The sequence below is a fragment of the Cyprinus carpio genome, chromosome B6, assembly GCF_018340385.1.
Source record: "Cyprinus carpio isolate SPL01 chromosome B6, ASM1834038v1, whole genome shotgun sequence".
Lineage (NCBI taxonomy): Eukaryota > Metazoa > Chordata > Actinopteri > Cypriniformes > Cyprinidae > Cyprinus > Cyprinus carpio.
The window spans coordinates 14,973,083-14,992,289 of NC_056602.1; the positions used below are offsets into that span (position 1 = coordinate 14,973,083).

At 35.8% G+C, this 19,207-nt stretch overlaps 2 protein-coding genes across 2 annotated transcripts in view; both read left to right on the plus strand.

The window, feature by feature from the left end:
• Positions 1–3,623: 3,623 nt before the first annotated feature.
• Positions 3,624–14,525, plus strand: LOC109088357 (ephexin-1). Its single transcript, XM_042725804.1, has 14 exons — positions 3,624–3,745; positions 6,280–6,636; positions 6,796–6,939; positions 7,711–8,321; positions 8,457–8,617; positions 9,490–9,642; positions 9,764–9,893; positions 9,992–10,066; positions 10,165–10,254; positions 10,369–10,520; positions 12,612–12,785; positions 12,911–12,984; positions 13,558–13,662; positions 13,772–14,525. The coding sequence occupies exons 2-14, from the start codon at positions 6,426–6,428 to the stop codon at positions 13,963–13,965; spliced, it is 2,274 nt and encodes a 757-aa protein (XP_042581738.1). The 5' UTR covers positions 3,624–3,745; positions 6,280–6,425; the 3' UTR covers positions 13,966–14,525.
• Positions 14,526–15,283: 758 nt separating this feature from the next.
• farp2 (FERM, RhoGEF and pleckstrin domain protein 2) overlaps positions 15,284–19,207 on the plus strand; it is a 52,701-nt gene continuing 48,777 nt past the window's right edge. Inside the window, exons 1-2 of the mRNA XM_042725814.1 lie at positions 15,284–15,423; positions 17,364–17,621. Coding sequence (XP_042581748.1) covers positions 17,418–17,621 — 204 coding nt within the window. The 5' untranslated portion in view covers positions 15,284–15,423; positions 17,364–17,417. The remainder of the gene's footprint in view (positions 15,424–17,363; positions 17,622–19,207) is intronic.

Genomic DNA, 19,207 nt, shown 5'->3' on the forward strand with positions numbered 1-19,207 from the left:
GGCAGCAAAGTGAAAAGATGGTTACTGGGGTGGTTAGAGTCCTTAATGATTTAGATGTGCTGCAGAGAGGGGAGAGCAGACCCTGAGATGCGCTCAGCTAAGTGCACAACTCTCTGCAGGTCTCTGCAGAGTCAATACACTTTCTATGGTCCCAGAATAGAAAGTTTTCAGGATTGCTGGTGAGACCCTGAATTTCCTCAGCGTTCGCAGATGGTACAGTCTTTTCCTGGCTTTATTAACCTGTGTTTGAATGTGGGTAATCCAAGTTAGGTCCTCTGAGATGTTTACACCAAGGTACTTGAAGCTGCTCACCCTCTCCACAGGGGTCCCCCTGATCATAAGAGGAGTATGTGGCTGCTGCTGTCTCTTCCTGAAGTCAACAATCAGCTCTTTAGTTTTGCTCACATTCAGAGAGAGACAATTGTCCTGGCACCATGATGTAAATTTCTCTACCTCATCCAGTTATGCGGTCTCATTATTGTTGGAAATGAGGCCCAGAACCACAGTATCTTCAGCAAATTTGATAATAGATGTGGAGCTGTGGGAAGACACGCAGTCATGTGTGTAGAGAGAGTAGAGCAGGGGACTCAGCGAGATGGAGCTGGAGATGAACTGGCCTACTTTCTTAACTTGAGGTCTGCTGGTGAGGAATTCTTGAATCCAGTTGCAGAGTGAAGAGTTTAGACCGAGGTCTGTGAGTTTAGAAGCAAGCTTGATAGGAACTATAGTATTGAAAGCTGAGCTATAGTCGATGAATAGCAGCCTTACATAGTTCCCGTTATTGCTGTCAATGCGTGAGAGGAGTGCAGGATGTGAGACATCGCATCTTCAGTTGATCTATTTGAGTGATGGCAAACTGAGGAGGGTCTAAAGTATCCGGGATGGAGGAGCAAATGTATTTTTTTACCAGTCCCTCAAATACCTTCATGACTTGATGTGAGGGCAACTGGGCGATAGTCATTCAGACAAGAGGGTTTATTGTTCTTAGGCACAGGGATGATGACAGATTTTTTAAAGGAGGTGGGAACCATTAAAGTAGCAAGGGGCTCATTAAAGATGGATGTAAACAAACCAGCAAGTTGATCAGCACAGGACCTCAGAACACGGCCAGAAATCCCATCAGGTCCGACTGCTTTCCTGACATTCACTCGCTTTAGGGCCCTCCGAACCTCATCCTCCGACATGGTGATTACATGATTATCACTGCTCTGACTGCTTCTTCCTGACACGCTGATCGGCAGATTCGCGCTGCTTAGATTGTTTTCAAAGCGGCTGTAGAAAGAGTTTAACTCATCAGCCAGCGACAGATCTGCTCTCAACTCTGCTCTCAAAAAGGCACAGATGGTCCTTAGTCCCTGCCACATGGATTATGGAGGACAAATGCTTTTTTCGAACCTTCAACACAGCAGAAATTTTTTGTAGTCTTCCCTAGATCTGTCTCAACACAACCCTGTCTCTCAGCTCTGCAGGCCATTCCTTTGACCTCATGGCTTAGTTTTTGCTCTGACATCCATTTCAGCTGTTACACTTTACAGGTGTGTGTGCCTTTCCAAATCATGTCCAATCAACTGAATTTGCCACAGGTTAACTCCAGTCGGAGTATAGAGACAGCTCAAAGACGATCCAGTGAAATGCTCCTGATCTAAATTTTAAGTGTCAAAGCAAAGGGTATGAAGACTGTGTATATCTTTGAAGAAAAGTGTCATTTTTCAGTATTTCCTTTTTAATAAATTTGCAAAGTTGTGATAAATCCGGTTTTTGCTTTGTCATTATTTTGATTGGGGTGTAGATTTATGTGGGGGAAAAAAGCAGTGAGACATAATAACACACCATAACAAAATCTGGAAAAAAAATGAAAGGGTATGAAGACTTTCTGCAGGCACTGTATTAACTTGATTTAATATTGTTTCATGCAGCAATTAACATAGCTTGGGCAACTTTGGTCTGTTTACATATTGCACTTTATATTGAAGTATAATGTGAATAATTTGATGACTTTTGAGATGTAGCATGAGTCATAATAATTAGTCATTTCCTTTTTTTCTTTTTTTTCAAACAACACTCCTTCATGGGTACAAACATAAATATTTTTCCAAAGTATAACACAAATAGTGAAAGAAATTTTGGTCTGGTCAACCAGTTACAATATAAGCAAATGTCTGTAAGCAAGTAAACGTAAATATTTTTGACCATACATTTATAAACATAGTATTAATTTCTGTAGGCATTCTAACAAGCAGCCCTTGATTCATTGATACATTTACATTAATGAATATAGGTTACATATTCCACTTTGGCATTTATCTGTCTTCTCTCTGTTTTGATTTATTGCCCATGTTCCCCAGTGTTTTTTAAAAGTCTCTTTTTGCAGTCTCAACCTGAATGATAGTCTTTCCATCTTGTAAATTTCTGTAACTATTTGTTCCCACTGAGTTCCGCTGGAGCCATAGACAAATAATGTTTTTTTTTTGTTTGTTTTTTTTTTGCTGCTGCTAGTAGAATCCTGAGTAAATATTTATTCATATTATTAACTGAAACAGAAATAGAATATAAGCGGGTTTTCCAATCTCAATTTCCAAGATTTCTTCTATGCTAGAATGTATTTCTGACCAAAACAGATTCAAGACTGGACAAGTCCAGATGGCATGTACATGATCAGCCAATAATGTCCCACATTGCCTCCACCAGGAGCCCTGATTTGTCATTCCTTTCTGATTTGCTTTCACTTTGGGCTTAATGAAGAAGCACAATATATTTTTCCAACAAAAAGCCCTGCAATGACTGGTCCCACATTTTCTGCATTTTTTTAAAAATAAATTTAATTTATTTATTTAATTTTTTTGCATTTTCTTTTCGTACTTTCCTTTGATATACTGAGTAGAATGGCCTTTAATATCTTGGATACAATATAAACCAGATATTAATTGTTTTTCACACGTATTTGTATTATACACCTTAACATATTTATCAAAGGGGGATAATCATTTGTAACTCTTCTGATTTTCGTATCATAATAGTGTCTAACTTGTAAAAATCTATAAAAAATCCTGTTTCTCCAGGCCAAATTTGATCATTAAATCCTGAAAATCTTGAACAGCAAGCAGTTATTCTTTTTTGTGCCCAGCTTTGAAACCTTTTATCCATCTGAGCGGTGTAGAACTGAAAATCATAACCAATCCAACTTAATATTCTCATCTGATGCTCTAGTTTGAATTTTCTCATCAATTTAGAGTTAGACCACAGTTCTAAACCACATTTTTTCCACTGAGTTATGTTTTTAGATATCTCCTTAAATATATTGTTATCACCTAAAAGTGACTGAACTGGAATTGGGCTAATAATAGGAGGTATGTATGAAATATAACTGAATGCCATTCCAAACTTAGTCTTTTTGACTATATATTGTTCTGATAGTGTGACTAGTTTTATGTCATGATTTTTATAACAAAATCTGTATTTTGTTTTAATAACCCAAGTATAAGTTACACTAGGATGCATTATGAGTGGATTCCAGACTTCTTACCTGACTGACTTTACACTGGCGTGTCGGGACGGATCTTCTTTCTTCCCTCCCCTCTGTCTACATTTGAAGTCGCGACTGAATTCAACAGTTACAAGGGATAGAGGCATTCCCACTGTTAGGTAGAATCAGTTAGTGTTGGCTGAGGGTGTCAGTTTATTAAGTTTGCAAAGCATCAAGAGGTGGACAACATTTCAGAATTAAAAGCAGTGAATACAAAATAAGGTAAGTGGACGTTTTTGTTTACTTAATATTACTTTTAATAATTATTTTACTATAATATGGGAATATATTTTTATGTCTTATTGTAATGCAATGCAATACTGCATCTGCTATATGGCTATATCCAATATCAAGTGTATTTACAGAAACATTGATACAAAATTTAAATTATGAGGTTTAAGAGATGAGAAACATTAATGTGAAAGTAATGGTTGTAAAATGTTTAAATAAATACATACATACAGTATACACTTAATGGTTTTTGCTTGTACAAAGTCATTTTAAATGTTTGCACCCTGTTGCATAATAGTGTCTGGCCCTTCATTCTCATATGCACATATCCAAGATGCATTTTTCTTATCTTCCATCTGTTGTGTCTTGAAGCTGTTGGAAAAGAAATTTGACAAGGATTTCTATGGGTATTGGGTACACTGACTGCATTGTTTTCTCACGAACATTTCATTGCAGGGGAAAGTGAACTAAAGTCAGCCACTTGTTATATTCAGTTGTCCAGAGATGAATAATTGCTAGATGACTATTTACTGATATACTGCTATGTAATTTACATCAAACTACTGAAGTACTAACATTTTTTTGTACCTTTATAACACACTGACAAGCATCGAAAACACAGGTGGTAATGAGAAAGCCACATGTGGAATAAAAGTTTATCAAAAGTTACTTTTCTACAAACGGAGGTAAAATCCATATAGAAGGTGCACACATATACACAAGGTGCAGTCAAAAAAGTTATAAAATGCAAATTATAGGATGACTTGTTCTTCACTTCGTCACAAAAACTGTAAAGTATTTTACTGTACAAACTCCTATATGAAATGTCCTGTTAGACTGATTGCAGTTTTTCACTGTATATAGTGAAGAAAGTTTGCTATTAACCAATTAACATGGTTTTCAAAATTCATTGAAAAGTTAATAAAAAAAAACTTTTTAAAACTAATACAATCCATTTTTTAAATTATTATTACAGTGTATGTTTACTTTAATAAAAAAAAAAACCTTAAAATGTGCAGTTCTTAACTGGGGCAGTGGCCTTTACCTACAAGCTCCTCTTGCCCTTCCCACCCATATTAAAACAATTACTTCATTACTGGGCATGCTGGTTTTCCCTACATTTTCAGTCATTGTGACATTTATGAAAAGTGGGAAATTTCCACATTCCATTATAAATGTGACTTAATTAGCAGAAAGCCTAAGGAAACATTATCTGCTCGACTCAGTTTAGTAGGAATGTCTTAGATGATACAGTATAGCTGAGTTGACAGCAAGCGGAGACATGTGTGACCGGATCTCCTGAGATGGGAAAAGTGGGAAATCCCAACAACAGCTCTTTACATGATCCAGCTGTGCCCATAAAAAGGAAATAACTGGTGGGCTTCTGTGTGTGTGTGTGTGTGTGTGTGTGTGTGTGTGTGTGTGTGTGTGTGTGTGTGTGTGTGTGTGTGTGTGTGTGGGGTGGGTTTTAGGTAAAATGTTCCCACTTGTCAGCCATTAAGTACCTAAAGGAAACCTATTATCAGTGCACAAAATGTTTATAAAAGAATCTGTAGTTATGTATTAGCACATATTTTAACTCTCAGTGTACTACAGACACCTCAAGTGTCAACAAATGACCTTTCTCTTTTCTCAAATGAGATCATTCAAAGTTCATCTGGGCCAATATGCTGAATCATCACTTTTCAGAGAGCACAAACAAAAAGGCAAGTTTGTCTGAGCTCTTGTGTGCAGTCAGATCAGATCAGATCAGATCACTCTCTCTCTCTCTGTCAGGACCTTTACACATGGGATAGTCCACCCAAAACATACCCTCATGTTGTTCCAAACCTGTATATTTTTTTTTCCTCTGCAGAAAACAAAAGAAGATATTTTGAAGAATGATGGGGAACCAAACCATTTTAGTTCTAATAGACATAAATTGTGTGTGTGTGTGTGTGTGTGTGTGTGTGTGTGTGTGTGTGTGTGTGTGTGTGTGTGTGTGTTTTTCTTCTCCATACACTGAAAGTCAATGGGAACCAGAAGTACACTTTGGCATACTCAAAAAATGAAAAATATATTTCTTATGGAAATAATATACTTAAAAACATATACTTGTGCAAACCGAATGTGCAGAAACTCAATTGCATGTTATTTGATATTAAATTAAAATGCATTATAGTGTAAATTTATGTCACAACTTTATGTAATTGCACAATTACTTCTAAAATCAAAAGATCTTTCATTTCCATTACTTAAATAGACAAATTTGGTCACTCTTTATTTTTAGGTCCAATTCTTGCCATTAACAAACCATTAACCATGACATTTGCCACAATAAACTCATAATTTGATGCTTATTAATGGTTAGTGAGGTAGTTAAGTTTAACTATTGGGTACTAATAAACAGCCAATATGTTAATAAAAGGCATGCTAGTAAGCAATTAATAGTCATTTGTGTTGCCACAAATTTTTAAAATAATTTTACAAAATTTACACTGACAATTAATAAGTAGCATTGTGCTCCCATCTGCTCTTCTTTACAGGAGTCCAAAGGCCATGCCAGGGCCAGATGGATACAGAGAACTATATCCATGCCAAAAGTGTCCTGCATCTAAAACTTACTGTCCCCCTAAACCTCCGCTTAAAGGTGAGAAATGGCACAGAGTGACAGACTTTATTTTGAGGAGAGATGTCCAAGAGAAGGACCACCAACGCCAGGCCTCCCAGCAGACAAAACCCACGCCAAGATATTGCCACACATGGTCTGGTCACTTCCCCAAAGATAAAACCAATCCCAAAACCTCATCTTCCAAAGATGCAGATCCATGTTGAGAAATCACGGCCTGTCCATAATATCATTATGAATTATGTCACACCTACTTCAGACCAAGCTTATCCAGGTACACCACACAGAACGTCTAATTCCAATTCATAAACATAAACTCCTAGATGATGACTGAGCAAAACCAGTCCTGCATGGACAACATCCTACTGTCATGACAGCACATGTGAGTAAATCTGTTAACCACTGGCAAACATTCACCAATCTGTTTCCACAGATGGAAAGAATAATGACACTCATTTGGAAAACCGGCACAGTCGTCCAAAAACTACCTCACATAAATCAAAACGATTCCCTCCGAGCATACCTGTACCTGCCAGACCTCTTCCCAAAGAGCCAGAGCAAATGATCTCTATGATGGGTGAGTGTTCATTTGCCATAATGATTTGAATTTATTTCTCATTGCTCTGTGACTTACAGGCATCTCTCGAGTCAAAAATACACCAACTATCATATAGTCAGCCATTTTTACCCTTCATGTTTTGGGTCTAACACCCCAAGGCCCTTTGTACCACCTAAAAACGTTTTGGAGAAAATTGTCTACTAAATGCATAAATGTAAGAGTTGGCAGAACAGCTTAATTTTTTAATTATTGTTACATATAAATCACTAGTGTATTTGGGGCTCCAAACATAAGAGGGTATATGTGAATAATGCACTTTCAAGTTTCTTATTGTTTGAGAACCAATGTGTCAGCAGTCTGAATGGAGGATCTAGTGCAGGGATAGGCAACTCCGGTCCTGGAGGGCCACTATCCTGCAGAGTTTAGCTTCAGCCCTCATAAAAACTCACCTGCCTGTATCTATCTAGTAATCCCGAAAACACTGATTGCCTTGTTCAGGTGTGTTTAATTAGGGTTGGAGCTAAATTCTGCAGGACAGTGGCCCTCCAGGACCGAAGTTGCCTATCCCTGATCTAGTGTTATCCAATTTTGTTGGCAAAGCACCAAAGAATGATATTGATGAGAGAGTTTATATGGATGTAGACACAACATCAGTCCAGTCTGAATGCGCCAGCTCACAAGTGCTGCCCCACAGATAATCAAGGAACTCTAATTCCACCGTTATTATCACTGTGTAGTAGTATTTCATTGTTAAATCTTACCTTGCAATGATTATCTCGTTCTCTCCAGCTACCAATGGCACACCCCTTCCACATCGATCTCTGTCAAAACCAATCAGTGTCCACGATAAAACCAAAACTGAGTACAATGAAGTTGGATTGCCCAGCGACCTTGTCAGGGAAAGTTTGGTTTCTGAGCTACACAAAAGATTCTCAGGAGCAACTAAAGAGAGAGATTGTAGCACCAAAAAGCCAAAAGTATTTAAGGCTAAAGGAGATCACGCTCCCAAAATGTTTAGTAACTCTCAGTTAGAGATGTGCAAACTGTGCTTTCACACCAAAAGACTGACTGATGGAGAAAGACTGTGTGAAAATGTATCCATCTCAGGTGTTTCCAATGGAGAGAGTCCAGAGAACGTTCCTTCTGTGATAAAATACCAAGAAACAGATAGGGAGAATCTCTCTAAGAACATACTTGAAACTTCTCAAAGGAGTCCAACAATGCTGCCTCTTCCTGGTTTGGTGGACAAACTGATCAAAAGCCCTTCTAAGAGAGACTGCATTTCCATGTGTGCTGATACTAAGGCAAAGTTGGTGGAGAACTTGTGGCAAGACCGAAACATTGTAAGAGACAGTGGAATACTACATCGGCTCAGTAAGGGACAGCTAAAGCTTCAAGAGGTACCCTAAAGTGTATAAAACTTGGTAATACCTGTTTTTCATGACATATACTTTATATTCTCTGATGTTCTCCACACTTTCTCCCAACATTCTTTGCCTTTGCCTGTCATTCACATCCCTTCAACACTTTACCAGCATCTGTATGAGGTTGTTACATCTGAGCAGTCCTATCTTCAGAGCTTGACGGTGGCTGTGGAGCATTTTCAAGAATCTTCAGTGCTGAAAGACGCTTTGGCACCAAGAGACAGAAAGTCATTGTTTTCTAGCATTGCAAAGATCAGAGAGATCAGTCAAAGGTAAGAACCAGACATTGTGTATACAATATAAAGTCTGTAGCAAGTCTGCAGAAAAAATTTCTGAGGAGAAAACATTTAGATATGATTGCTTCCTGTGTTCATTGTCATGTTCAGAAGATTATAATGTTGGGACTGAATATACTGATATTATTTCTTATGTGCATTACCATTCAAACAAAATTTGGGTTTATTTTTGAATACTTTATAATGTGATAAATTGATTAAAATGGAGAGCAAAGGCTTTCACACTCTTACAACAAAGTTATATTTTAAATATATATATATATATATATATATATATATATATATATATATATATATATATATATATATATATATATATATATATATATATAAAACAGTCCTAAAAATGTAGCATCATTTCCACAAACATATTAGGCAGCACAATGGATTTTGACATTGATAATAACAGGAAATGTTTCTTGAACCCCAAATCAACATATTTGAATTACTTCTGAAGGATCATGTGACACGGAAAACTGGATTACTGGCTTCTGAAAATTCAGTTCGGCCATCACACGAATAAAATTTACAAATTAAATTTAAATTGTAATAATATTTCACATTACTAGTATTTTTAACTGAACACATTCTGGTTAACTTTTCTGTTGGAACATTTTCATATATCAGTTTGATGAACTTATGTGAACTGAAGTGACTTCAGACATCCATGGAAAATGACCTTTAAATCAAAAATAACTGTTAAAGTGGCTCCGAAAAGTTAGTTGTGGAAAAAACTTTAGCATCATTCATTTGCATGTGGCACTTTTTAAGCTATATGTTGTATAATGCAATTAAATTCAGGCATTTTTAATTGTGACCAAATACTAAACCTATAACTCGTTTCTTAGCTTCAGGGATGTGATGCTGTTGGAGCTGGCCTCGAGTGTGTTCTGCGACGTAATCTGTGATGTTGTACACCAATATGCTCTGGGACCCTTTGATGCTTATATAAATTACATCCGTAATATGCCCTATCAGGAGCAGACATTACACAACCTTGGGTAAAAGAATAGTGCTTGATGTTTGTTTATGCAAATTGGTTGTACTGTATTCTACAGATGTTTCTGATAAAATTGTTTAAAAAATCGAATATATTTATAATCTATGCTGTACTGTGATCAGAAAAGAGAGTCCTCAGATTGTGGAGATCTTGCATAAACTACAGGAAGACCCTCGATGCAACCGACTACCCCTCAAATCTTTCCTTTCACTGCCTTTTCAGAGAATCACTCGGCTTAAAGTCCTAATGGAGGTGAGTGATGAGAAGCACAGGCATTATTAGCATGAGAACGTTTCATTGTTTTTAAATGTTACATCACTGAATATGTCAAACATTTCGATGCAATGCAGAATATCCAGAAGAAGGCCGTTCCAGGGTCAGACTGTGAGGCCTCAGCATTGAGAGCTCTGACGGAGATCTCCAGGGTATGAATGCCAAGCTGCTAAACATTTTCTCAATAGACTGCTTTTGTATAAAAATCAGTTTGCTGCATTATGTTGTATGCTTTGTGCTTCACCTACAGCTTTTAGAAGCTTGCAACTGGCAGGTGGGCAGAATGAAACAAATGGAAGAAATAGTGCAGATTGCTAACAAGATTAAGTTTGCATGCAAGGTACTGTAGTTGCAGGTGGTCGTTGGGAAACTGTTTACATATACATTTTGTAATGTGTAATTTACTCTTTTCATCAATCGTCTGTCTGTTTTTGGATCGTTCTGTCTCTCTCAGGCCCTGCCTCTTGTTTCTGCCTCCCGCTGGCTTGTGAAGCAGGGAGATCTGGTGCAAATCTCTTTGAAGGAAAACATGTTTGGCCAGAGAAAACTGTGTCCTGTACTTCTGTTCCTCTTTAATGATCTGCTGCTCGTGGCCACCAGGAAAGGGTAAGAGAGCCAAATCAATTAGTTTATCAAATGAGCTGATTTAAATGTTTACTTAGTGAGAAGTTTCTTCAATTTTTATTAGGTTTTAGTTTCTAGAAGATGGATTGTTCCTTATATATCTTCTATCTTATGGGTGTCTCCGTTATTTAAAGTGACAGATTTAACTCTTCTATCTATCTGGTTTGCACTGATATCAAAATGTGTCTGAATATCGATAATTATGTTATGGCCAGCAGTCATGTTTTCAGCATCACATGATCCTTTAGAAATCCTTTTAATATGCTGATTTGATGCTCAACAAACACTCTTATTATCATTAGTGTTGAAAATATTTGTCCTGCTTTTTTGGAAACTCTGATCATTTCTTTAGGATTCTGTGATGAATAGAAAGTTCAGAAGAACAGCATTTATTTGAAACTGAAATCACTGTAATGTTATTAATGTTGTACTGTCACTTTCAATTCAATTTAATAACAAAAAAAAAAAATTAATTTTAAAAAAAAAAAAAAATCTTACTGACCCAAATGTTTAAACACTATAGATGCAGCAGATGGTCATTTGTGACCCTGGAGCACAAAACCAGTCATAAGTAGCACGATTATATTTTTAGCAATAGCCAACAATACACTGTATGGGTCAAAATTATTTATTTTTCTTTAATGCTAAAATCATTAGGATACTAACCCATAATTATTTTTTGAATTTGTTTTGGAAAAGTATGTGAATAATTGTGTTTTATGGTCGGTCGCAATTGTGACCGGTGCGATGGAATAATATGTGTACTGAATTAACATATTTCTGCAGTCATAAAAATTGTTATATATCTTAGCCCAGCTATTTTAAACTGTTTGATCACATTCTAGGGTTACTATTATGCAATAAATCCCATATACAACATTGATAGGAATACTGAGATAAAAGACAAAAAATACAACCATCAACATTTTTCAAAATTGTTACTTTTTGTAAAATATATCATCCGATTTTTTATATTAGTGCTACCAGTATTACAACATCAACATTGTAACTTATTTGTAACAATTGAACTTTTAATTTAGTGCAATATTTTGTCATTGCAACAATTTAAGTTGGGGAAATCATGGCCTAGTGGTTAGAGAGTTTGACTCTTAACCCTAAGGTTGTGAGTTCGAGTCTTGGGCTGGCAATACCACGACTGAGGTGCCCTTGAGCAAGACACCGAACCCCCAACTGCTCCCCAGGTGCTGCAGCATAAATGGCTGCCCACTGCTCCATGCATGTGTGCATGCATGCACTTTGGATGGGTTAAATGCAGAGCACGAATTCTGAGTATGGGTCAACATGCTTGGCTGTATGTCACGTCACTTTTAATGTAATTTTCGCTAACAACTGCACTGTTGTGACCATCAAGATGTTTACTCATTCTATGACCACAATCAACGAAACTGAATATATGTGAATTTATATATTAATACTAGACACCTTAAAGATAATGTGTACAAAAAATCTTTGTCATATCTTTAAGTTAACATGCTTTAATAGCCTTTCGTTTTGGAGCTTTGATGCAGCCATCATCTTCTCAAGGTGCAAAACAAAATAAAGTGCTTTGGTCATGTGACAATTAGAACTAATCATGTGAAACTGCACCTATTTGATTGAGACCCTTTATTTTTTTCACTATTTGCAGGAAGTGCAATAAAACATCAGTCAAGTAAGGATTTTAGAGCTTTATAAATAAAACCTTTTTTTATGGTCACTATTGTGATCATGTTCCATGAAGATATTTTGTGAATTTCCTATACCGTAAATATATTAAAACGTAATTTTTGATTAGTAATACGCATTGCTAAGGACATTAATTTGTACAACTTTAAAGGCTTTTTCTTTCAGTATTTTGCACACTCATATTCCAGATATTTAAATATATGTATCTCGGCCAAATATCGTCCTACCCTAACAAACCATACAGAAAGCTTATTTATTCAGCTTTCAGATGTATAAACTCCCAATTTTGAAAAATTTCCCCTTATGACTGGCTTTGTGGTCCAGGGTCACATTTTTGTATCTGTATACCTACCCATCCTCAGGTGTTAATGTCTTTTATGAATGCAGATTGGATCGTTTTGTAGTTCATGACTACGTGCACCGCTCTCTGATAGAAGTGACCGAGGGCAAAGATCTGGAGGAGGAGCTGGAGGGATGTGAGCTGAACCGGATATTTAGGCTCGACCTTTTGCATAATCACCGGAGCACCACCTCTCAACTTCTACTGCAAACAAATTCAGAGTTAGTACCCACAATGCAAAGAACCATCAAACTGACAGACACAACATGGCCTTTATGGGAAGATGAAAGCAAACCATTTCAAATCATATAAAATCCTTGCCCTCAATAAACACTTGTTTTCTTAGAGCTGAGAAGGACTTGTGGGTGGAGCTCTTGGGTGGACGACGAGATAGAGAGGATACCGTGTATGAAGAGTGGGGTAAGAATGAATCACTAAATGCAATACTTGTTTTTATGTGTGTTTGTTTGAGTCAGTTTAACAGAAACCAAAAAAATATTATAATACATATATCATAATGACACCATTTTTGCTTTTTGACTCTTTGCTTTAATTGAACAATGTAATAGAAAATATTTAATTTTTATACTTCATTATTATATAATATAATAATAATAATAATTTTTCTTTGCATTATTATCTATTACATATATGGCTAACAATGATTTGGGATCAGTTAGGTTACCTCTAAATATCACATAACAAAACACATATTTATGTGAATATATGTCTGATCTTGTGTTTTGCTTAACTTTGGCAGTTCTATAAATAATAAATATTATACAATAAACAAAAGCTTGTGCAGCTTCACATTGTCCACTAGGGGGCAAAAGTGTCAATGGCTTCAAGTTTGTGTTTACAAAAATGGGAAACATCTGTTTTTAATCAGAGAAAACATTTAACTGTGTAGATGCTCTTTAGAATTATAATACATTTGTGAAAAAAAATAAAAAAACAATGTACAAATTTGAATCAAATAGGCACTGTGTCTAGACTGTCCTCAGGTGCGATGTATAGAGGTGTACAGTGGAAAACAACAAGGGGAGCTTAGTCTACAGCTGGGAGATATGATCAACGTCATGCAGAAGACTCCAGATGGTACTGTTGCAACACAACCCTGTCATTCAGAATTCAATAATTCTAAAATCAGTGAACGTTTTTTTTTTTTAATTGGCATGCTAATTCTCTCGTTTCTGGTCTTTTGTAGGGTTTCTGGAAGGCCGCAGGGTACAGGACGGACAGCGGGGCTGGTTCTCCACTGCATGTGTTGTAGAGATCACCAATGAACATGTGCAGAGACGTCATCTTCGTCAGCGGTATCATGTCCTACAGACAGCCACACGCCTGTTAAAACAGCGCAGCGGGGACCTTGAACTTCCAACCACAAAATGCTTCAAATGAGAGACTGTCTACTTTGCAATTTGCATTTTTTCACATACTGACTTTAAATAAATTAGTAAATAATTATATGTACAATCTATGTATAATTTAACTGAACTACTGCCAGTTGGTCAGTTGGTCTTTTGGTCTTGGTTTATATATATTTTATGTGTCTGGTTTTACAGAACAACTTCAAACATCTCTGCATGTGATTTAAGAAACACTGAGACTACTTTCTATGGTTTGCAACAAATAATGTGGTCAATACTTATTTTTGCTCCAGCTTGCAAACTCTGAGTTGCTTTTTTTATTTTATTTTTTTTTATTTTTTTGTGAAGCCTAATGTACGATGCAGGTCATGCTTATTCCCTTCTGTTATTCTCCATTCTGTTTAAAATAAATGTGTAATATTATCCATATCCCTCTGTTCCATTTTTGTCAGTTTTTGGTCATTTGACACCTCAACATTCCACACTTATTTGCTTATATGTTCACTGTTTTGAATGACAACTTACATGTGAAGTTTGAAGCTTCCCTTATTTTGCATGTGAACAAACAATATTTCATTATTTGGTTTTCCTGTAATTTTCCTGGAAATATGATATAGTGCACAGACACAACTAGAGTTTTTTTTGGCCTCTATAACTAGCAACAACTCTGTAACTAGACAGTATATTAGGCAGCACTTCAACATAAAACATGGGTTGACTTTTGTTTTTTATTTGTTAAATACGATTTAATGTAAATGGCTCAAAGACGAAAAAGGGTGTAAGCATAAAAACAGTAAGTGTAATACTGCTTTAAATTGTTGTTGTTTTTTCTGAGAAAAAATAAATATTATAATTTTTTTCCCTGATTTACAGAAGAGACCCACTAAAATGTTATTCAGTGTAACAGTCTTGTCAGGCAAAAAACAATTTATGACGTATTAAAGACTTATTACTTTCACCCCAAATACTTATTAGTAAAAATTTGCCACTATCCTATATGTCTTGCCCATTGGTCAGTTCGGTTTTTACTCATTTAAAACACAATAAAATGTAATATGCTCCCTTATTCTTTTAAATATTTTAATATGTAGCTACACACGAGAATAAGCATGTTGTTTGAATTTTTACATAAATATTGTGTTAAACTTAATGACAATGTAACATTATTTCAACCACATTTTGACATTTTATCCACATATTATATTATATTATATTATATTATATTATATTATATTATATTATATTATATTATATTATATTATATTATATTATCAAACTGCATGGCATTTCGAAACCAATCAAATTAATCCGCAGGTATACCTTTCAGCCAATAGCTGATGACCATTTCACTGCGAGTCTAAACCAATAGAAGGCAGGATCTGTCTGAAGTCGTCCAATCAGAGCGGAGCCTTGGCCGCAGTTCGCCTACAACGACGGTCGGACGTGTAACTCATTTAGAGTTGAACAAATACCAGGCGAAAAATAAAAGGTATGATATCGATTTATCTCAAAATAGAGATTAAAAGCAAATTCAAATCAATTATATTGGCAGTAGCTTATTTAAAAGGGTCTCAGTGAAGCATACGATAGAGTTTTATGGTCTCTTCGCATGTTTGTGTGGTTTGACTAAACTTTCTCAGTCTTTGTTTCATCTCTGTAATGACAAACAGCAAAATGTGTGCTTTTATTTTCGTCGCAGCTAAGGATGTTTTTGTCGGTGTTTGTGAAATACGACGAGTAAAATAAGTTTGTCGTGAGGGGTTACGCTATTACAGAGATTTTTTTATTTATTTTTTTATCTTGGTTCCATGCAGCTTTATCTCATTATATTACACAACTCCAGAGTTTATGTCGGCTTTTCGTTTAATTGGTTTCAACATTTTTGCATTATCAAGTGCAGCCTGCAATCAGAAATTTATTTTCATTACTAAAACAAAAGAGATTAATGGTCGCTGATCATTGGCTTATTCAGTTGAAGGATTTTGCTCAAACTCCGGGATAAAGTAACGTTATTCCTTCTCAAATGTAAACTTCATTCCTATGAGTGGAAATAGGTCAGTTTGGATCACAGCTTGTAAGTGAGCCTGTGCTTTGAAGGCATTCCAGTCAAATTTCTTAAACCAACCTGTTGCATTAAAGAGCCAGAAACATGCTGAATGATGTTGGCTTTAATGAATGTTATTCTCAGTTGTCCCTGTTACTTTAGAGAGATCAAGAGAGTTAAAGTGGAGCTTGTTTGAGTTGGTCGTGTTGCATTGATGCCTCTAGTGTTGCCAGTGTTAATCAGACCTCATGCAAAGTCACTGCTAAATTTGGCAATACATTAGTATTTTGCAATGGCTAATGTGAGCTTGTGTTTTGTGGTCATGTCACTGCTATTGTGTTGGCCAATAATGACAGGAACTTTGTGAATTGTCATGTGAAGGAAAAGGAGTCGGATCACACTATCTCGGTGTAAATGTCATCAGATTTTTTTTTTTTAAAGTGTAGAGCAGCTGTGAATGCTTGACTTGAAACCTTAACAATTAGTCAATCAAGGTTGACAATACAATAAATGCATCAGTTCTGATTGACTCATGCCTCTCCTTTAAAGTTGGCATTAAATGTAAAAATTCTTATTTCTTTCTAAATTCATCTCATTGATTTTATTGCAAATGATTCATCCATGCATTGTTTATTTTAAATTATGTTAGAGCTAAAAAAAACAGAACCTCGATCAACATAACAAAAGATCTGTCGACACATGGAGACTTTAAATAATGTCGGCATAATCTGTTTGTTGAACACTTACTTCGATTATTGTTTTGGCTGATATTTCAACGATATTTTAACTTTTCCACTTATCTTTAATATTGATTTTTCCAGTGAAATTAAACATACGCCAAAACACGGATAAACTCGACCAATTGTATACAAAATGTGCAAAGACTTTTAATTTAACTATAAAAAAAAAAAAAGATTTAAAAAATCAAAAAAATTTAAATGGCTGGTTTAAATCTTAAACTGTGTGCTTTATTTTATATATATATATATATATATATATATATATATATATATATATATATATATATATATATATATATATATATATATATATATATATATGCCTGCTATGCACTTTCAGATGTTTATAGATGTATGATTTAGGTTGTTATGGTCATTAGTGTGTTTAGTAGCAGGAATAAAATATCAGTTTACCTAATCATAACATTAATACAATGAATATAAATTATATTCTTATCTTTCTTTCTTTAAAAAATCCTGATTCTAGATGCTAATTGCTGTCTCTGCAGATCCGGTTTCATCTGTTTTCCTGTCTTTGTATCTTGGATTAGTTCTTTCAGATTGTACCATAATATCAGTTCCTGTAGAACTGGCTTGAGATTTCGTATCATTGTGTCATTTCTTTGATTGTTCTGTTGTCTCCAGGCAGGGGTGTGTATATGTGTGTGAGAGAAGGGGCAGGCTGCATTGGGAGCAGCTATGGGTGAGATCGAGGGCACCTACCGCTCATTGCAGACCCCTGCAGGGACACGGCTCGGAGCTCAGTACAACACCGGCATCAGCACCCTGGAGCCCGGGCAGAGCCTCAGTTCAGCTATGGGAGCAGGAGGGAAAGGCCACAGCAGGGGCCTGCAGATCCGTGTCCAGGGCCTGGATGATGCTCAGGAGTTCTATGACCTTGAGGTGAGTGAGTCCTTAGTTTCTTGTGTCTGTTCATCTCCACATGTGTCTGCGTGAGAGACCCTGAATTTTTATGTAGTTGTGATGAATATGTCACTAATATGATATAAGTGTCTTTTAATGAGCTTTTTTACTTGGCCATGGTAAACTATCATTTTGGGATCGGTATGATTTTTTTTAATGTGTTACATTAAATACATTAAAAACATTGAAATGATGTGTGAAATGTTTATAGCTTTATGATGTAACTTATTCCTGTGGTGACAAAACTGAATTAACAGCAGCCATTGCTTCAGTGTACAGTGTCCCACATATTTCCAAAAACTTTTGAACAATTGTGTATTTCATAAAGATCATGTCAATAGACTAGTTTAATGATTCTTCTGAAGTATTGATTCATTTTCAGTAATTTCCAAACTGTCTTTTTAGTGGTTGTCCATTCAGTGATTGTTCAGTGAATCATTTCCAAACTTTGATTCAGCTTAGTTTTTTTTGTCATCAGTCAGAAATGTCTCCATGTGGCATTTTTCTGGTTTTATATTGCTTGTTTATTTTTATATTGCTGCACTGCATACACATTTGCATAATAATTAAATATAACTGTTATGAATTAATATAACTTGTATTCATTTATCAAAAAAAACTGTGTAGAAAAACATGGCTTGATTTATTTTTAACTAGATTTTCATTGTAGTTTACTTTTTTATTATTAAACCCAATTAAACCTTTTGAATTTACTTAACTACAATCTGGCTTGTTGAACTGTTGAAATGATGCATATCACATATTGCTACAATGTGAACTTTCTTCCATGGTTGTTTGGTTAATTGTTTGCCTTGATGTTTTGTTTGTTTGATTCCGCTGCACAAATATTGTACATATGCTATTGTGTTTGCAAAGCTACCCAAAGTTTATTTAAAAATAAGCACACACTGTAGCCAGAACACTGTGTTTGGTTGTGTGTTTGGCGGCTGTGCTGGAGAATGTAAACGTCCATCTCTCTGGAGACCTCTGGCAGTCTTGCGTTGCGTGTTGGGTTGTGGTGGGTGACAGCTGCCACATGGCTTTAGCACTTAAATCCTGCGTCTATAAGTCTGTTTTACACCCTTGGCCTGAAATCTGACATATGCATTTCTGCATTGATGTTCTGTTTATATCACTGTGGGTGAAAATTAAAAAAGCTAAGGTGTGGAGAAATTTAACACCTGACTTGCTCACCAATGGATGCTCTGTAGTGAATGGGTGCCATAGAATTAGAGTCCAAACAATTGAATTAAAAACATCACAATAATCCATAACACAACTCCAGTCCATCAGTTAACATCTTGTACAGTGAAAAGTTGCGTGTTTGTAATAAGTAAATCCTTCAGAGGAGCCATTGTCCAAGTGATGTAAAGCTAGATTACTCCAAATCTAGGGAAATTATTCAGATAAATTCAGCAAATGTTTATTTTGGGGTGAACTATTCCTTTAACTTCTCTCTGGATTGATATGGAAGATTATCTATAAGACAGTTATAAGACAGTCTAAGTGTTTTGGTAGAGGATGAGAACTTCCCATGATTAGATCAGATAACAATGCACTTTGAA

Coding starts and splice junctions, on each gene's coding strand:
- LOC109088357 (XM_042725804.1), top strand. CDS start 6,426: ATGTCCAAGAGAAGGACCACCAACGCCAGGCCTCCCAGCAGACAAAAC. Junction 6,637..6,795: donor TTCAGACCAAGCTTATCCAG/GTACACCACACA, acceptor CTGTTTCCACAG/ATGGAAAGAATAATGACACT. Junction 6,940..7,710: donor GCAAATGATCTCTATGATGG/GTGAGTGTTCAT, acceptor CGTTCTCTCCAG/CTACCAATGGCACACCCCTT.